The sequence below is a fragment of the Hyperolius riggenbachi genome, chromosome 5 (genome assembly GCF_040937935.1).
Source record: "Hyperolius riggenbachi isolate aHypRig1 chromosome 5, aHypRig1.pri, whole genome shotgun sequence".
Classification (NCBI taxonomy): Eukaryota; Metazoa; Chordata; class Amphibia; order Anura; family Hyperoliidae; genus Hyperolius; species Hyperolius riggenbachi.
This window is the reverse complement of record NC_090650.1, coordinates 388260637-388280238: the sequence shown is the minus strand read 5'-3', so window position 1 is coordinate 388280238 and position 19602 is coordinate 388260637. Positions and strand designations below refer to the sequence as shown.

General features: G+C 41.2%; 1 protein-coding gene across 5 annotated transcripts in view; it reads right to left on the bottom strand.

Moving 5' to 3' along the window:
- VPS13B (vacuolar protein sorting 13 homolog B) overlaps window positions 1-19602 on the bottom strand; it is a 1202086-nt gene that overhangs the window by 1093166 nt on the left and 89318 nt on the right. For all 5 annotated transcript variants that reach the window (XM_068237718.1, XM_068237720.1, XM_068237721.1 and 2 more), the window contains exons 5-7: window positions 7665-7832; window positions 6214-6395; window positions 2760-2931 (exon numbers count right to left, since the gene is read on the bottom strand). In XM_068237718.1, coding sequence (XP_068093819.1) covers window positions 2760-2931; window positions 6214-6395; window positions 7665-7832 — 522 coding nt within the window. The remainder of the gene's footprint in view (window positions 1-2759; window positions 2932-6213; window positions 6396-7664; window positions 7833-19602) is intronic.

Below are 19602 nucleotides of genomic sequence, written 5' to 3'. Positions count from 1 at the left end.
CGGGGGGGGGGGGGTGTTAGAGGGCAATGTTGGCAATCCAGAACAAGGAACAGGGTTCCAGAGGCTCTCTAACAAGTATCAGTGGATGGGGGCAGTACCAGGCATCAGCAGCAGCGGCCAGCACCATCTCATGTACTGTGGCTGCGCCCCTTTGCACGACTCCCGGCATAATATATTTATTACGCTGCACTCTGTGCTCTTGGAGGGCATTAAGGCATCTGAGTTTGTCCATCAGTTTGATCCACATAGGGTGATACCATGCCGGATCCGGTCTAGCACCAGCGCCCCTACGGTGGAGTAAATCGTCAGAACGGCAGAAGAGAAGTCGAGTGCAGTAGCAGGGATGATGGCCAATGGCGATCAGCGTATCGGACATATACTCTGATCTGTAATATATACGACTTCTCAAGAGTGCCACCTCTCCTTTGGAACCCTCTCCCACAGCCTGTCTGTCATGCACTTGGAGGCTCAATGTCTTATCCTCTACCTGCTAGTCTCCTCCCCAAGTGTCTCCACCCTAGTCCACTCCAGATATATTGCAAGGGCAAGGTCTTCCCTCTAGTGTTTTAAAGAGTGTTGAACTACATACTGTATGTATCTATGCTCCACACTATTGTCTAATTTGTACAATATACAGCGCTGGTGTATACTATAGATAAATAAAATAATAATAATATCCACACAAGCAGGTAACAATGCTATTTCTATCTAAGCCAGTTGTGCATACGTGAGGGTAATTGTAAATCATGTAAATCTTGGGACTTTATAGCATCTCTGAGGAAAGATCTGAGATCTGATATAAAAGAATGGCTAAGCAATAGCGTGCACAAGTGGACCAGATGAGAAATCATTCATCGACCATTTGTAACATGGGTTTGAGTGTAATTAAGCCTGAGAATCTCTGCTAAGCTCTTTACATTGCAAACAGCAGCTCACTCCTGAAAGTTCAAAACCATCCTGTTTGTACTTTGTTGTGGCATTCGAGACACAATGGGAATTACTAAATTCAACTCCAACAGCTGAATGAGCCTGAAATGTGAGATAAAACGACTAAGAACATTGCTAATAAAAAATATGCTAAATATAAAACTGCCTTCTTAAAGAAAACCTCCCCTGGGGGGTACTCACCTCGGGTAGGGAAAGCGCCCGGATCCTATTGAGGCTTCCCCCGTCCTCCTCGGTCCCACGGTGGTGGCGATAAAGCTCCCCGAACAGCAGGGATGTAAATATTTACCTTCCCAGCTCCAGCGCAGGCGCAATATCGGCTCTCCGCTCGGAGATAGGCAGAAATAGCCGATCGATGTCGGCCTGCTCTACTGCACAGGCGTAAGTCTCCTGCGCCTGCATAGTAGAGCAGACCTGACAGAGATCATCCATTTCCGCCTATCTCCGTGCTGAGAGCCGCAACAGTGCCCCCGCTGAAGCCAGGAAGGGTAAATAAATCAGCGCTTTTCAAGGGAGGATTGCCGGACACTTCGGGGGAGCCAGCGCTGGATTGCCTGCAGCTACAGGGGAGGAGGAAGCCTCATTGGGACCCTGAGGCTTCCCCCTCCCGAGGGGAGTACCCCCTAGGGGAGCTTTTTTTGTTACAGGTTCTTTTTAGAACTGAGGATTTTCAAATATTTCAGCTTTATGGGGGCGAGAAGGAACTCCCTTGATGCATCACTTTTTCCTCATTTAGTGACTATGCAAATCATTTGGTTATGACCCTCAAAAGCTAATCGAATATTCTGAACTGCTTGTGTGCAATACGCATAGTGTAATTACCTTACAATCATACGCAAATCAACCTTGCAGACAGATGCTTCAGGATAACTTTGCCTTCATGAGCACAAGGCATGGATTAATGTGACTCAATGCATAGGACTTGGGACATCGGAGTTGTGCAGAGTACTTAATTAAGTCACGGTGATCACCACCATTTGGACACAATGCTCTACAAATCTACATTTAAGGGAAATACAGTTAAAAATACCGTATTTTTGGGATTTTAAGATGCTCCTGACCATAAGACGCACCTAGGTTTAGAGGACAAAAACCAGGGGAAAAATTATTTACTAAACCTGATGCACCCATGGTAAAGGGGAATCTTGTAGATTATGTCCCCTTTGTACCTCATGCCTCCTTGTACCTCATGTCTCCCTGTGTCCTCCTCTGTCCCCCATGTGTCCATCTTGTGCCCTCCTTTTGTCCCCGTGTCCTCCCCTGCATGGGCACAGTACAGGGAGTCGCCGACATTGCGGCGGGGTGGAGGCTCGTATTGGCAAGCGTTCACAAGTCAGGAGCTCCCTGCATTTGGCCTATAAGACGCAGTGACTTTTTTCCCCACTTATGGGGAAGAAAAAGTGAGTCTTATAGTCCAAAAAATTCAGTTATATGTGCGTACTTGACAATAAGTTGACTTTAAAAAAAAAAAAAAAAAAAACAGAAGATCTGACTTCACAGGCCTGTGGTGTGAAATCTTCATGATGCACTTAAGACCACTTTCTGCATAAATTCAGGAAGATGAGAATAGGCATCTCCTAAAACTATAAGAAGAGACTGGCATCTGTATCATGTATCTAGGAGAATGACCTTGAGCACCTATCTCCTGTCTGAATGGAATATGGCAATTTAAATATTTTTAACCCCAAATAATATTAATTATATTGGTTGTACATTTCTGCATCAATTGTATTTCCAGTATTTTTAATAAGTCCAGAAAATCAGTCTCTGCTTCATTATTTTCTGACTCAACAGCCAACAGAAGTAGTACTCACCAGGTATGTTAACGACTGTGTCCTTGGTATGGCTGGGAGGATCCTCTGCCTCTTCTTTTGAGTTCCCGATTTCACCATAATACAGAGCAATAGCCAACTGCATTATGCGGATGAACATCGGTAGTTGCTGGTCAGTGAGGGACAGTTTCAGACTGTCCACCATAGTGTGGATCTAAAACACAAAAACAGCCAATTCAGCTCCAAGATTAAGGTCTAACCAAAACCAACATCTATGCAGTGTTCTCCCCAGGCCCTTTTAGCTGTGTGCTCCACCCGACTAGTTTTGGTGAGCACCCGGCTGTGATCGGCTCATCTCCTCCTATGCTATAAGCAGAGTTGCGCACAGAAGCACTGGCCCCATATTCTCTCATATTGCGCCACCCGGCTACTTTTACATGCCACCCGGCTGGAAAAAAATTGTGGGAACAACACTGTCTATGTATTGATCAGGATGATGGCAGATGAGAAACTGTAGTTATAAATCTCTGATCTGTGATGATCACCTCATCCAATCCCATAAATAAGACATCCACCTTCAAGTCATTGAGTTTAAAAAAGGTTAGATTCAGTAGAATCTTCAATGTATGGCAATTATGTTCTAGTAAACTACTTGGCCAGGTCCCTTGAAGTTTACTATAAAGGGAGTTTATTATACTACATTTATATATACAGGTAATTTACTAGTTTTTAGTATTCATATAGCACAGACATCTTCCGCAGCACTTTACAAAGTATATAATTGTGTCACTAACTGTGCCCTTTACATTATAATTCCTACAGTAGTCATATATCCACCATAATCTAGGGCCAATTATTAGGAAAGCCAATTAGCTTATCTGTATGTTATTGGGATGTGGGAGGAAGCCCAGAGAAAACCCACACAGACACGTGGAGAACATACAAACTCTGTTCAGATAGGGACCTGGCAGGGATGCAAAGTGGGGACCCAGCAAGGCGAGAGTGCTAACCACTACGCCACTGTGCTGCCCATACTAAAGGCAACATTAAGCCTATGGTAACTGAAACCAATCCAGATGTTCCTCTTTCAATGTATCTCATGAAAGGTGCGTAATACTTTTAGAGTGTGTAAGTAATAGGTAAATGTTGATGTGGATACCCTCCCTGCACAGACTGGGACACTGTGGTCTCTTAACAACTAGCAAGAAGGGACAATCTTGAAAATAGCAAGGCACAGACTTTGGGCACAGTTGAAACCCTATTCAAAAATGCATAAAAGAGGCCTTCCATGCCAAATAGAACAATGAATCCTATAAATGGTAGAGAAGCTTTGCCAACATTTATTGATAAGGTACTGCAGCTCTAACATCTTTATCCAGATATATCAAAGACAAACGCCTCCAGACATATCATCAGAACTGGTAATATCTGCCTAATAAGTGTACCTTTCACACTGGGAAATGTGTGTTTCTTTCCCTGTTAAAATAGGAACACAACAGAGAGGAAAGTTGGCACCGCACGATATGCACGGGTTGAGTCACATACAGCCAATTAAACGTATCCATCATTGCTGCTGTTGGTACACACATTATACAGTAGCGCACTGCATATGCCAATGGATCTAATGCACCTCACTTCTAATGCACCAATGTCAACATACCACTTTTAAAGGGGAACTGAAGAGAGAGCTACATGGAGCCTGTCATGTTTATTTCCTTTTAATCAATACCAGTTGCCTGGCAGCCCTGCTGATCCTCTGAGTCTAATACTATTAGCCATAGCCCCTGAACAAGCATTCAGCAGATCAGGTGTTTCAGACTTTAAAGTCAGATCTGACAAGACTAGCTGCATGCTTGTTTCTGGTTTTATTCAGATACTACTGCAGAGAAATAGACCAGCAGGGCTGCCAGGCAACTGTTATTGATTAAAATGAAATAAACATGACAGCCTCCATATAGCTATCTCTTCAGTTCCCCTTTAATGTCTGACTCAAGACCCCGTGTAAAAGTAGCCTAAGGATCAACACAGTAACTGAATTATTTGTAAATATACTGTAAACCTTAAGGCTTGTACAAAATTCCAATAAATCCGCCTGCTTGTCACCTGATTTTGGTCAGTTGGATGATAGTTGGGCGTGTGTAAGCGTGCAAATGAGAAGACGGGGAACTGATAACAGGCAGTGTACACAATCCATCCAGAGGATCAACTCACACAAATCTTGGGCTGATCTTGTACAGTTGGCCACGTGTGTAAACCGGTGATTGAATGATGGGCCCTAGCGTTGAATGTCATGCAGTCCACCATTTCGCTTCCGCATGCAGCATGTAAATGAGATGGTTGTTCAGTTGGTTGGTGCGCGGAAAATACAAGTCAGGTAAACAGCTTGCCATAGGGTCAGTCATGTCGTCGGTTGTGCACTTTAATGGATATGTATGCACCTTTACCCAAGTGCTGTTTTCCACTGCAAGTCACAAACCTCAATCCGCAAATGCAGCGCAATTTTATTTCATCATTCTTACAATTTCCCAGCATGCATTTTTTGTCAACACCATTTTCTGGATTTTGTTCTTATTGTGTGAGCAATATTCCACTGGATTAGGAAAAAATGCATTTTTGCAAGTTTTTATGAGTAAATGATAATAAAATAACACACCGTGCTTCATCTGCGATTTTCTTGGGTGCCTATATTTTCTACACTAGCTCAATCCTTTAAAGAAAAAGCAGTAGGACTGATGTGTGTAAATCAAATTGCACTAAAGGAAGCAACAATTGTGATTTACATTATAGAGCCAGTCTCCTCGCTCTTTGAGGAACACAAACGATTCACAAAATCTAGCAAAGGGCTTACAGTGGGAAAACTGCCCTTGCCTTCACCTTATTTTACATAATGCTTAGGTTGGTTTGCCTTCTTATAACAGAAGGTATTTAAAATAATTCAGCTTTAAGTGAACATCTGTGGTTTCCCACAATGCACCACTACTGAATATGCAAATTATCTCTTTATGCCCCTGAAAGCCAAGTTAGCATCCAGAACCGCTAGTGTCTAGCAAGCCTATAGCTTTAAATATTACACAGCCACATCAAATCCACATGCAGACAGCCTGTTTCAGAGTTTTGGTCCTCCCTAGTGCATGGCAGGGATTGATATGGCTCTATGGGATAGGGTTTAGACTAGTACAACAGAGTAACCAAGCAGCTCAGTGTGACCCAAAACCACAAGGAGAGTATAGGGGACTAAAATAGACCAAAAAGCCCTTCTACTAAAAAGCAAAGCAATGCATCGCTTTTTAGTATGAGGGCTTTTTGGTCTCTTTTAGTCCCCCTATGCTCTTCTTGTGGTTTTTTTGGGTCACCCCGAGCTGCTTGGTTACTGCGTTATTTTAGGTAAAGAAGTCACTTGAACTAGTAAAGAAATGCACAACGGAACAAAAAAAGGCATCTGACTGAAACTAACTTATGTTTATTAGGATAGATTTGAACAGTATAAAACAATTACCTTGATCAAAGCTGGCATTTTAGAATTAAGACTGTCGTAGGTAAAGTGCATCCGGGTCCGGAAGGAACACTTGTACAGAAGCGGATCCTGGTAAAATTCTATCTTCCCACTTGCATTGCGCTTGTCAAGGCAAACTGTGCAGTCAGAAAAATTAATGACTTTCCTAAGAACCAGTTCGGTACCTGCATGAGAAGCAAACAAATCAATGACTGCCAAGGTGTGAAATAATGTCTGTACAATCAACAGAAAAACTAACGTGGTCCTAAAGCACTGCATTTTTCTTACGCATTACCTTTCATTATATTTAACTCATTACCATAATACATTTCCAGTACATATCAAAGCAAATGTGTTTCAAAGTCTGATCTTGCTGGTTTCACCTTATTTATTACACCTTTACAATTTACTAGATAATAAAGAGTAAAAATAATGCGTGCATGAAAAAGGGCGCCAGGAAACAAGGGCCCTGCTGTATAACGGTGGATAACGAAATGGCGCCGGTGGATTACGAAATCTCAATAAGGAAAAACATCGTTAATAAAATTGGTTAATGGTAAATACAGTTTAAAAACAGACAGGAATTGACATTAAAAATCGTAACTTATTTCAACAACACAGCTTAACTCAACCCTACTTTCACACAGAAGCCTCCCCTGCTGGTGCCTAAAACTAACCACTCCCCCTGGTGGTCCCTAAGCCTAACCACAGGCTGGTGGTGCCCAACCTTAACACCCCCCTCCCCCCTCGGTTTTGCCTAACCACCCCTGGGTGGGGGCTAACCCTAACCACTCCCCCTGCAGAATCATCCTTTTACACATAGAAACTAGAATATCTTAAAAACGTAAAAACTGTACATACAAACGACATGACAAAAACGATACCGTTGCAAGCTTCTAAAACTAGAATATACTTTAAAAACTTTAATGTGCTAATGTTATTAACGAAATTTAACGTGCGCCCTTTTATCTGCTTTTTTCATACTGTTAATATTTGCATTAGAGCCCCCATTTCGTCCACTAGCTGTCAGCGCCCTTTTATCCTGATACCAAAATAATAATGAATTAAGTTCTTGTTGGGTTCAGAACAAGTTAACCTGGTTGTCTTATTTATAATAATAATAATAATAATAATAATAATGGCAGTATTTGTATAGCGCCTTTCTCCTGTCGGACTCAAAGCGCTTGCGAGGCAGCCACTAGAGCGCACTCAGTAGGCAGTAGCAGTGTTAGGGAGTCTTGCCCAATGAACTCCTTACTGAATTACTGGCTTACTGAACAGGCAGAGCCAAGATTCGAACCCTGGTCCCCCGTGTCAGAGGCAGAGCCCTTAACCAGTACACCATCCAGCCACCGCTTAGTTACATTTAGTTACTAAAGGCAATAACTATGCGCTTTTAGATGTTTCAGGATTCATGCCAATGCATGATTTCCTTAATTAGAAGTTATACTCACCAGATATATCCATGAAAGCTCGGTCCCAGAACTCATCCACCGTGTAACATTCTGCACAGGTAATATTGACTGACAGGACAATGTCATCTTCTACGTACTTCAAAATCAAGTTATTTACCACAATATTAACATTGTTGACAACACGTCTTATTAGGCTCTGCACATAACCTAAAAAAATAAAGAGAAAAGAAAATAAAAACAGTGTGTGCATTAATTGGCTATATTCAACTATCCCACGAGCTGAAAAACTTTTACTCGTATCTCAGACCCCTAACACAAACTCCAGTTTTGAAGAAAAACTTTTCTTAAAGCGGACCTGAACTCAAAACTGCCTCTCTGCTCTAAAAGATAAGCAACAGCATAATAATCTTTAAAGAAAAACATTTGTAAAAAATGGATACTAATCCTGCAATAAATTCTCAGAGTGTCTCCTTCCTGCTTTCATGGAAGCAGACAAAGGGTTAACATCCTATGTTTACAAATTAGCTGCTCTGCTGATGCAGTCAGCTGACAGAGCTGAGAGATCAAATAACCCTCATGATTAGTCACAGATGAGATGGAATTCTACAGGCTAAACTCTCTAAATACATACAGGGTGCATTTCTTCATGTTTTCCTTCTGTCCTGTGCAAGAGTTCAGTTCCACTTTAACGTAAGCATTCCATACATAACTATCTAAAGATACTTTTAAACAAAACACACAAACATACGCAAGCGATCAAAAATTCACTTTGTAGAATCAAGAGGGGAAAAAAAAGAAACCAGCGGCATGCTGGAGATATTATATTACAAAATGAAATTTGTGGCAAGCCTGCATCTATAAATATTTCCCATCGTGTGCATCAGTGTTCACACAGCACACAACTGTATGACTCAAGTAGTCAAGCAACCATTTCTGTCCAAGGCATTAGCAGTGATTTAAGAAGTGCTGTATGCTTTATTTTCCAAATCTTTTCCAACTTTGTTTCACTCTTTCCCCTATGGAGAACTAGTGCTCAGGGTGGGAAAAATGCAGCTAGAATATTTATTAGCAAGCCAGGGTCCCTGCAGCTGCATCTCAGTTTCCTACGTTTTCTTGTAAACAGCCAGTGTTGTGTAGGTCCATTCCACCTAGTACTGGAAGACGTGACAGCGCAGGCATGATTTAACTTTAAAGGAAGGGAATTTTTTTTTTATTAAATGATAAAAAAAAATAAAAAAAAAATAGGAGTGTGATTTCAGGAAAACAAGAAGTGAAGAATAAAAGGAAAAAAAAAAAATCTTCAAACCCAGTCAGTGTGGTGTAGAAAAAACGCCACATGCAACATGAGAGGAATCATGTTTACTACAGGCATACAAAGCTAGAGGGGTATTTTTATTTATTCCCTTAGTTGAGGACAGGACCCTTTTTCCTTATACCGATACCTACGTTTATCCAGATCGCTTAGGGCCCTGTTTCACACTGAAAATCACTGCAAAATAGACACTGCTTTACTACAATTGCACCAAAATTTAGCCACGATTTTCAGTGCAAAAAAGACTGGTTTTCTCACTGGGGTATTTTCTGCTGTTTATGTCTATGTCTGATCCGGGGTCTGATCAAATTTTCTACAGTATTACATTATGGTGTGGTTATTTCATGCTAGGTACACACGATTAGTTTTTTCGGTCACTTATCCGTTTGATCGATTTTTGATTTGATTTTCCGGTCGAATTCTCACTCGATTCTCTTTTTTTTTTAATCAATTTCCATTCACCTCTATGAGAAATTGAGCGGTAAAACAATTGAAACTAATATAGGAAATGATCTATCGAACTATCTATCTAACACAAAATTGTATGGTGTGTACCTAGCATTAGACCTGATATCTCAGCACTCAAACCTCCTATTCAATCCAAATGTTGAGGGTAGGGAGGGGATGTTCTGTTCTTACCACTCAGACAGCTTTTCTGTATCCTTCCCCTAAACCATGATGGTGAACAATCTTTGTCTTCAGGTCATTTGAGAGTTGTTTTGAAACCCCCATGTTGCTACCCTTCAGAGAAAATTAAAAGAGGAGTGAAACTTACAACTGGCCCCCTTAAATACTCTCTCATAATTGGATTCACCTGTGTATGTAGGTCAGGGGTCACTGAGCTTACCAAGCCAATTTGATTTCCAATAATTAGTTCTAAAGGTTTTGGAATCAATAAAATGACAAATGTATGAACCTGCCTAATTTTATTTAAACAATTGATGCACACTTTCTGTAAATGCAATAAACTTCATTTTACTTATCAAATATCACTGTGCGTGTCTCCTATATGATATTTGCAAGGAGTTTTGAATCAGGACGATACAATTTATTGGCTAACTTAGAGATGGATAAACAGTGAGCTTTCGGCTTATAAAAAGCCTTCGTCGGACTGGTTCCTGACCAGAACTGAAAAACACAGCTTATATACACTGACATACAGAGGAGAAACATTCTTTAGCAAACATAAATGTAATTAGATGCCCCAACTGTTACTGAGGAGGCTTTCCCAGGCATCCTGGCTAAATTGATAAGATCAACAGTTCCCTCAACATGACATAAAGCAGACTCTGGTGATGGGGAGACATCGTAAATTCCGAGTTCAAATTGTAACTGGGCTGGTTACATGCACCATTAATTCTAAACTTAAGAGAATTGTGGCATTTAAAGCCAGCACATGAAAGCAAATAAAATGAATAGTGACAGTAAACACCATCTTACACAGCATATGGCACAAATATAATTGAAAAGATAGAAAAATTAAAATAATTGTGGCATTTAAAACCCATCGTACCAGCACAAGAAGTTAGAGTCCTTGTTTAAACCATCTTCTACAGTTTTGAACCAATGTATAAACTTTGTTTCTTGTGTTAGTCTCATGTTTCCCGATTTGAAGCCACCCATTAATACAGTGACGCGAAAATCGCATCCCCCAACATCAACATGGTCATAGGATGAGTGATGAGCACAAATTTTGCATAATTGTAGTTTCACATTGTAATTTGCCACTACGATGCAAAATTGTAATGTAAAATTTGTGGAAAAATCGTAATTGTAATTCATTTGTAAACTTAATCAGGAACAGTATTTTTGCAATTTTGCATAAGTTTTTGCGTAATTTCATGATATATTTAACTTACATTTTTCATCGTAATAACCAATGATTTATACAGGAAGATCATGACGATTAACAAGGGTGCCCAAACTTTTGCACACACACACACACACACATTTACATCTTTTTAAATCTAATAAATAATAATAATACTGTATGTAATGTATGTATATATATATATATCTATATACATGCATACAGTATATATACTCCCACACACATACTAGGTCTAACTAGTGAGAGTCAATAGAATATAATAAATTCAAGTGAATCCATTTTGAGCTACTTATTGCAAAGGTTCAAGGCAGACACATGTCAAGTGCAAACATACAGCCATGGGGCAGCTTTTGTAGAGCTGTGTATTGGTATTTAAGTGTTTACTTGACCTCCTCTCCCAGTGATATGAACCATATGACTTGACACTAAGGATGTAGAGGGTAATTTATAACTCTAGTCACTATAAGGAGTCCATCTGAAACTTGATACCCATTTTCTGTCTCTATTTGTCTAAGTACATGGCAAGTAAAAAAGGACAATTTTTAACCAAACAAAAGGTTCATTTTAAGTAAATGCTTAATAAAATCAGTTGACAAGCAGGACTTCTATTTGCACCAGGAAAAACAACTAAAAAAATTAAAACACCAAAGTCATTCTTTAAAAAGGCACGGGTTGAAGTTATACTGGCTCTCAGCTTTCAAAAGGAAATCTGGAATAGGCTCAAATATTATTCCACCATAAAATAAAAAATAAGAATAATAATATCATGAATACTAATAAGATTGGATTTACTAATATATGTTAAAGTTCCAGTTTTTTTTATTCGTTTCAATTACTTTCATCTATTTTGTCCAGTGAGTTCAACGTACGGACTAGTGTACCAAAGGGGACATGAGACATGAGATAAACGTGTATGTACAGTGCAAAATAATACCTAGGCCGTTTTACATTTTTTTTTATTTTGCTGCCGGAAAGATTTAATTTTTGGGCATGGAAGTGACAGCCTCTGCCACGTTGGTACCTCGTTGGGAATATAGTAAACCTTACTAATAAGAAAATTACAACCATAAGAGTTTTCCTGGCAGAATACAACTTCTGAGGACAGGGGGAAATGTATAAAAAGGTCAATAGTTCATATATTTCAACTCTGAGACACTTAATAGCCTGCCATTGAGCAGAAACAATAAAACATTCAATCTAAAGTACTTTGTAAATGTTTAAATCTGAAATAAAATTGGTAGCTTTCTGCACACGCGCAGTTGAGATTTTTTTTCTATGGGAGCGCAATTAAAGAGAACCCGAGGCTAGGTTCTGAGAATAAAATCCCCATACAGAGGGCTGGGTCTGTCTATAGAGCCCAGCCTCTGTTGCTATTTAGATCGCCCCTAAGCCCCCCCTGCGCTCTGCAATCCCCCCATAAATAACAGCCGTGCTGCTGACACGCAGCTTGTTAGAGCGGGCTGTGTTTTCCTTTGTAGCGTCAGTCTCCGCTCTCCCCCGCCTCCTGCATCGCTCCGTTCCCCGCCTGCATCCCTTCCCTCCCCGCTGATTGGAGGGAAGGGACGTGGGCGAACCGGAGCTCTGCAGGAGGCGGGGGAGAGCGGAGACTGACGTTACAAAGGCAAACATAGCCCACGCAGCACGGATGTGATTTATGGGGTCTCCCTGAGCGCAGAGGGGGGGCTTAGGGGCGATCTAGATAGCAACAGGCTGGGCTCTATAGGCAGACCAAGCCTCTGTATGGGGATTTCGTTGTGAGAACCCCGCCTCGGGTTCTCTTTAAGAGAAGCGCGGACGGTGCTGCGCATCAAAACGTGCGCTCTGGGCAACCGTAGGATCAGCTCGTAGAAGCCCCAGGAAAGATAAACTTTATTTTTTCTTAATTCAATTTAGGTTCACTTTAATATATTCAAACACTCACCATTTTAAATCCCCTAAAAATATATCTATTAAATATTTTTAAGCTTAATATGGGGAAATAAGTGTGGGCAGATCAGAAGATCTACATTATAGCAGCACAGGAGTAATTGGGGAGTGAATTTGCCTATTATAAAGAACTATAACAAAACTGCACTCCTACAAAAAGTCTGGATTCCTGGTCCAAACGTTTCTGCATCGAAAGTGCTAGACCAAAACGTATGCCCAGGCATGCACTTAGTGACCATGCTGCACTCCCACAGGGAATGTCATGCGGGGGAGGTTAGAGATTACTGGCTTTTATTTTCAGTTTGGGAGTTATGGCATAGTTTTAGATATAAAAATAATTTAAATGTACATTAATCCTTATTTTTGACACTTTCAGATTACCTTAACTCCTAATCCACGAAAACCTTTACTACATGGACCGACATGAATATTAAAACGATTAGAGACTGTGGCGATCTTTATCGTGTACAATATTGACCTAGGATCAATTGCCAAAATATCCTTTTAGCGCATTTAATGCCTTAGGCAATAACCAAATTAAAGTGAACCAGGATGAAGCATCCTCATGTATTTTACCATATATATCAGTGGGAACATTAGATTAAACACCTACCCTGCTCTGTTTCATTCTTCACTGTTCAGCTTGCTTCTTCTCAGCCCTGATAAAATCTCTGACTGAGCATACAGTCTGGCTTTGCTCAGGAATCATTATAGCAGAGTCAGTACAGCAGAGCTACAAGGGGCAGGTTTGAGCTTGAAAAGTCATCAGAGAAGACAGACTCAGCTATAAGGATTCCTGAGCAAAACCAGACTGAATGCTCAGTCTGGGATTTTATCAGGGTTGATAACAAGCAGGCTGACCAGTGCAGAATGAAAAAGAGAGCAGGGTAGGCGTTTTCTCTAATGTTCCCACTGATATATATGGTAAAATACACGAGGGTGCTTCGTCTCTGGTTCACTTTAAACGATACCCGAGGTAACATGTGACATGATGAGATAGACATGGGTATGTACAGTGCCTAGCACACAAATAACTATGCTGTGTTCTTTTTCTTTCTTTGCCTGAAAGAGTTAAATATGAGGTATATAGGTGGCTGACTCAGTCCTGACTCAGACGGGAAGTGACTACAGTGTGACCCTCACTGATAAGAAATACCAACTATAAAACACTTTCCTAGCAGAAAATGGCTTCTGAGAGCAGGAAAGAGATAAAAAGGGTCAGTTTATAGATGTTAGCTTTGGCATACTTTAATGAATGTGTCATTGAGCAAAAACAATAAAAACAGTTAAAACTTAAAAAGTAGATTTAAACAAAATAAAACTGTGGAATATCTTAAAAAGTAATTTTTAGGAGAAGAAAGATAGATACAATCATTTATTTCATTCGTTTATTTTATATAGTCAAGTGGAAAATACATTTTCCCCATTCTGCTACATCTGATCTTCTGAAGGCAGTTCTTTACCTGTTCTAGCGACAGAGAAATTATTTTAAAACGTTTTTATTATTCATACAATTCTCCTAAATAAGCCTAAAAGATGAAAATATCTGAGATTTATATGTGTCTTTAATGTGGCCATGAACAGAAGAAGATATCAGCACTAAAATACACAACAATAAGGGCTGGTTGACACAGGCCAATGCCAGCGTCCCGTAACGTGACGTCTCTGTTAAATGTTCTTTTGTAAGGGTGCAGAAAAGCATTTGACGGCTTTCGGCAGCAATCAATGTTTTTCACCCCAAAAGGAAGACCCGGAGATGCGGTGGTAAGTGACCCTGCAAGCTAAATGTTGCTTCCAGAGCTGGTTGAACTGACAGGAAAAAAAAAAATCGGGATCGGAATGCAGCATTCGCTCATATGATGTTAAAGGGAACCTTAACTGAACGGGGGTAAAGAGTTTTACTTACCTGGGGCTATTACCAGCCCCCTGCAGCAGTCCTGTGCCCTCGGCGCCGCTCTGGAATCCTCTGGTCCCCCGCTGTCACTTAGTTTCATTTTTGACGACTCACCAGTCGCCGGCCGCCATGCGTATTAATAGACGCATTCACCAATGCAATTAGCGCTATTGCGGACCGCAGCGCGTACAAAAATACGCGTTGCCGCATTCCGCACGCGTAGATATGCGGCAACGCGTATTTTTGTACGCGTTGCGGTCCGCAATAGCGCTAATCGCATTGGTGAATGCGTCCAATAATACGCATGGCAGCCGGCGACTGGTGAGTCGTCAAAAATAAAACTAAGTGACAGCGGGGGACCAGAGGATTCCAGAGCGGCGCCGAGGGCACAGGACTGCTGCAGGGGGCTGGTAATAGCCCCAGGTAAGTAAAACTCTTTACCCCCCGTTCAGTTAAGGTTCCCTTTAAGTATGAAACAAGAACTGCCATTCACTTGAATGGGCAGCTTTTAACTGAGGGCCGCAGCCAGCAGAAAATAACTTGCCATTGCCCGTGTGAACTAGACCTAATGATTATAATAATAATAATGTGTGCTATGTTCACCACATACTTTCCACTGTATTGTAGGAAGACTACATAAGGTTGACTAAGAATGACACTGCTGAACAAGCTAAGCAGCAGATGTAATCCGGTACACCAGCTGTTCCCAACCTACTGCCCGCAGCCATTTGCGGCCCGCGGTGGTATAGGGGATTGCGTCATATGTACTATATACAAAGCGTACTTTCGTGTCTGCCTGCTGTGTTCTGAGTAGGGGGATTGGGGACTGCGTCATGGGTATACACAGCGTAGTCCCGTTCTCTGCAGCAGCACTAGTAGTGAGAGGCGGTCGCCCATTGATTGCTGCAGGAACCACCCTCCAATAGGAATTAGCCGATTCCTATTGGAGAGTGGTTCCTGCAGCAACCAATGGGCGATGGTCTCTCACTACTAGTGCTACTGCGGGGAGCGCGAGGGAGAGAACGTGACTACGCTGTGTACATACCTATGACGCAATCCCCGATCCTTTCCCTCAGGACACTATGGGCAGACATGGGAGTACGCTTTGTATATAGTACATATGATGCAATCCCTTATCCTCCTCCTCAGGACACCCTGGCCCACAAAGGTCAGCTTCTCCCCGCTATGTAAAACGCAATCCCTGATCCTCCTCAGCACGGATTCTAGCTCCTCACGAACTCCGGCTTTCCTCTGCCTGACAGTTTGCCGCTGCTCTGGCAACAGAACCTCAGGGGACAGTGACATCACTCCTGATCTCAGGGGACAGTGACATCACACCTGTTCGAGTCTGACCTTCACCCGCAGACTAATGAAGACCCCGGCTTCTGATGAATAGTAGGCCGCAACTTCCTGCAGCTCACAGCACCTGTGCTGGGTGGGGGGGGGGACTCACCCACAATGCCTCTGCACATACACCAAGGTACCTCTGTTGCCATCGCTGCATTAATCTGCCTCTGCACATATGCTCATGTACCACTGCTGGACTCTGTTACCATTGCTGCATTGATCTGCCTATTCAGAAATTAGTTTCTAAAAGACAGCTGCAAACTTTGCTTTAAGAAAATGGGCATCAAATGGTGAGTTCAACAATTCTTGGTTTGTCGTTTTCTTTCCTTTTCCAACACCATGTTAGCTGTTACTAGAGAAAGGTTTTACACTGACATTTTGTATGCATGTGTTCTGGCCCATGAGATTTATCTTGATATGAAGTGCGGCCCTCGGGCAAAAAAAGGTTGGGCACTACTGTAGGACACCATTGGTGCTGTTTTCTCATCATTCGATCCATGCAATAAAATACAGAAGTTTGCCTTATTAAAACAGAAGGTATTAGCGATTATTCAGGTTGGAGTGAGCTTTGAGGTGTTCCACAATGCTTTACTGCTGAATATGCAAATCATCTGGCTCACTATGAACTTACAAGGCAATCTGTAACTCTGGGTGTTTTAAAGAGACACTGAAGCGAAAAAAAAAATATGATACTATGATTTGTATGTGTAGTACAGCTAAGAAAAAAAACATTAAGATCAGATACATCAGTCTAATTGTTTCCAGTACAGGAAGAGTTGAGAAACTCCAGTTGTTATCTCTATGCAAAAAAGCTATTAAGCTCTCCTACTAACTTGGTCGTGGAGAGGGCTGTTATCTGACTTTTATTATCTCAACTGTAATTGAACTGTTTACTTTTCCTCTGGCAGAGGAGATGTCATTACTTCACAGACTGCTCTGAAAGACTCATTTTGAATGCTGAGTGTTGTGTAATCTGCACATATTATAGGATAATGCAATGTTAGAAAAAACACTATATACCTGAAAATAAAAGTATGAGAATATTTTCTTTGCTGCTAATCTTCTAGTAATTATTCATAGTACACAACCAATTCATTATATCATATTTTTTTTTTCGCTTCAGTGTCTCTTTAAGTCCTACCCCATAGAGCCACATTAATCCATGCCATGAACTGATGAGGATCAACCAATCAGAAACAGTCTGAGTGCATGTTGGATTAGTTTGGCTCTGTAACATTAACAAGCTGACACATCATTGTATACGAGCGGTTCTGGAGGTGTGTTTAGCTTTCAGGGACAAAAAAGAGGATTTGTATATTCAGTAGTGGTGCATTGTGGGAGACATCAAATGCTCACTCCAATCTGAATAATCGCAAATACCTTCTGTTTTAAGAAGGCAAATTCTGCTTTACATAGCATTTTAGTAAGTAAGCTTTTTAATCTCTTTCAGCCCCTCACACACTCCTGGGAGTTCTGGTTCACCATGAGCTTCCTGGGCAATCTGATCAATACATACAGTTCTATACTATATCCATGGACAATATAAAAGAATTTGGCAGTTGGCAGAGAAGCTAATTCCTGCTAACTTGGATAACACATTTTAATTAAGACCTGCAATAAATCACATGAAAGGCGCAGAAGATCCCCAAAGAGCAATTTTTCAGAATCATCTCTATTATTCTATCATCCTGGAGCCGCCATGGCAGTGTTAAATCATAATAAACATGGAGTGGAGGAGTCAGGATGGTGGAAACACGTCTCAGGGCCGGGAATACAGGAGGCCCCATTGTGAGAAGCTGCCAAAATGAAAACATCCCACTTTCAGTTCTCCACCATGCTATGGCCTTTCAGCTAACCTTGTCTGGCCTCTGGCCCTAGTGTCATCTTATGGAGGGTTAGAGAAAGAGTGCACAGGAGCAGTCAAAATGAGTAACCAGTACACATAGGTTATTGTCAAAATTGCCAAGTGTGGGGTTTTTTTGTGTCTTTTTTTTTTTATAAATAAAAACTTTACTACCATTTTACATCTGGCCCAGTATTCTGAAACCCGCACAGCTATCGTATTTGCTGCAGTTATGTTGCAAAGAATGCTGGAAGACAATTATCTAGAAAGCAGTGGTCTACTCATTGCTGAGCAACTCCACTCAGACACCAGTGCTGAGATGGACAGCATTATGCTGCCTGTAAACCCCAGGTTTGCGGGCTAAACAGTTGCATGGGTTCACAGCCTACACAGTATCTCTTCCAAGAAAACATTTTAGTAAGAGGGCTTTTTGGTCCTTTGTAGCCCCCTTACACACTCCTAGGAGTTCGGGTTCACCATGAGCTTGCTGGGTAATCTGTAACTCTGGGTGCTTCAAGTCCCCGTAGAGCCACATTAATCCATGCCATGCACTGATGAGGATCAACCAGTTCGAAATAGTCTGTATGCATGTTGCATTATTGTGGCTCTGTACAATTAATAAGATGACACATCATTGCATTCCAGGGGTTTTGGAGATGTGTTTAGCTTACAAGGACAATAAAGGATGATTTGCATATTTCAGCAGTGATGCGTCGAGGGAGAAATTATATGCTCACCCCAATCTGAATAATCGCAAATAACTTCTGTTTTAAGAAGGCAAACTTTTGTTTTGCTTCTTAGATAGCATTGTCTGGAACATAAGAACTTGGATCATGTGGCCAGATCAAATTGGTATGTGGCCGTTTCACTGCAACTTTATTGTGTCAGAATACATTAGAGATCTGACAACATTTACCAGTTTCAGCTTGGCCTTGTAATATAGTTGTGTATACACTAAATGACAACATTAATCCATACTCCTAATGTTTGCTGAAGTGTTGGTAAGATCTGCATAAGAATGATACTGAAGTGTAACTTAGAAGAACAGAGGTAAGGAAGACTGTAGAAGGAGTAGGGAAGTAGTTAGATACGCCTTCTTCTTACAAAAATCAGCACACACTGTAGCTAGTTTTCTATAAGTATAGCAGAGTTAAGCGCTTATATTATAAGCTAAAGGTAAAATAAGAGCTTTCAAATGAGACTTTGGTCAGTAATACAATTATAATGTAGTATAATGTAGTTATGTAGATCAGCGCTACCTTTTTAAGCACATTCAGGATGCTAACCGTTTATGCATTTTAATGCAAGACAGCATTTAAACAAACAGCCATGAGCTTTCCATATAAACTGGAATGAGTGCACCTAAAATCTGTAACATTGACAGGCAACCCTATTTTGCAGACTTGATGGGAATTACACTGGGGTTCTTTTCATTTTTCTGTTGTAGGACAGTCTGACCCATTGTGCTCCGCAGACAGAAGTCATATGCAGATCGTGACCGGCTGACACTTGTCCTTGAGCTCATTCCTACCCAAATGTAGATGGGGTTCTGGCCGAGTCCCAGGTCAATAGCATAGCCTATCATAGGGCCCTATGGGATGCCTCTCGGCCTAAAAGCAAGACATCATCAGAGGGGGTGTGGCTCAGACTAACAGGATGCTGGAAAGTCTAAAGGTGGGTACACACGTCAGATAAAAGTCTTTGGAAAATGAAAGATCACAGACCAATTTTACCCCCTTTCATGTAGTATGAGAGCCATACTCTACACAGTCTATTCTATGAAGCTGAACTCCCCATCAGAAAAAAATCTTTTGCAAGATGCTG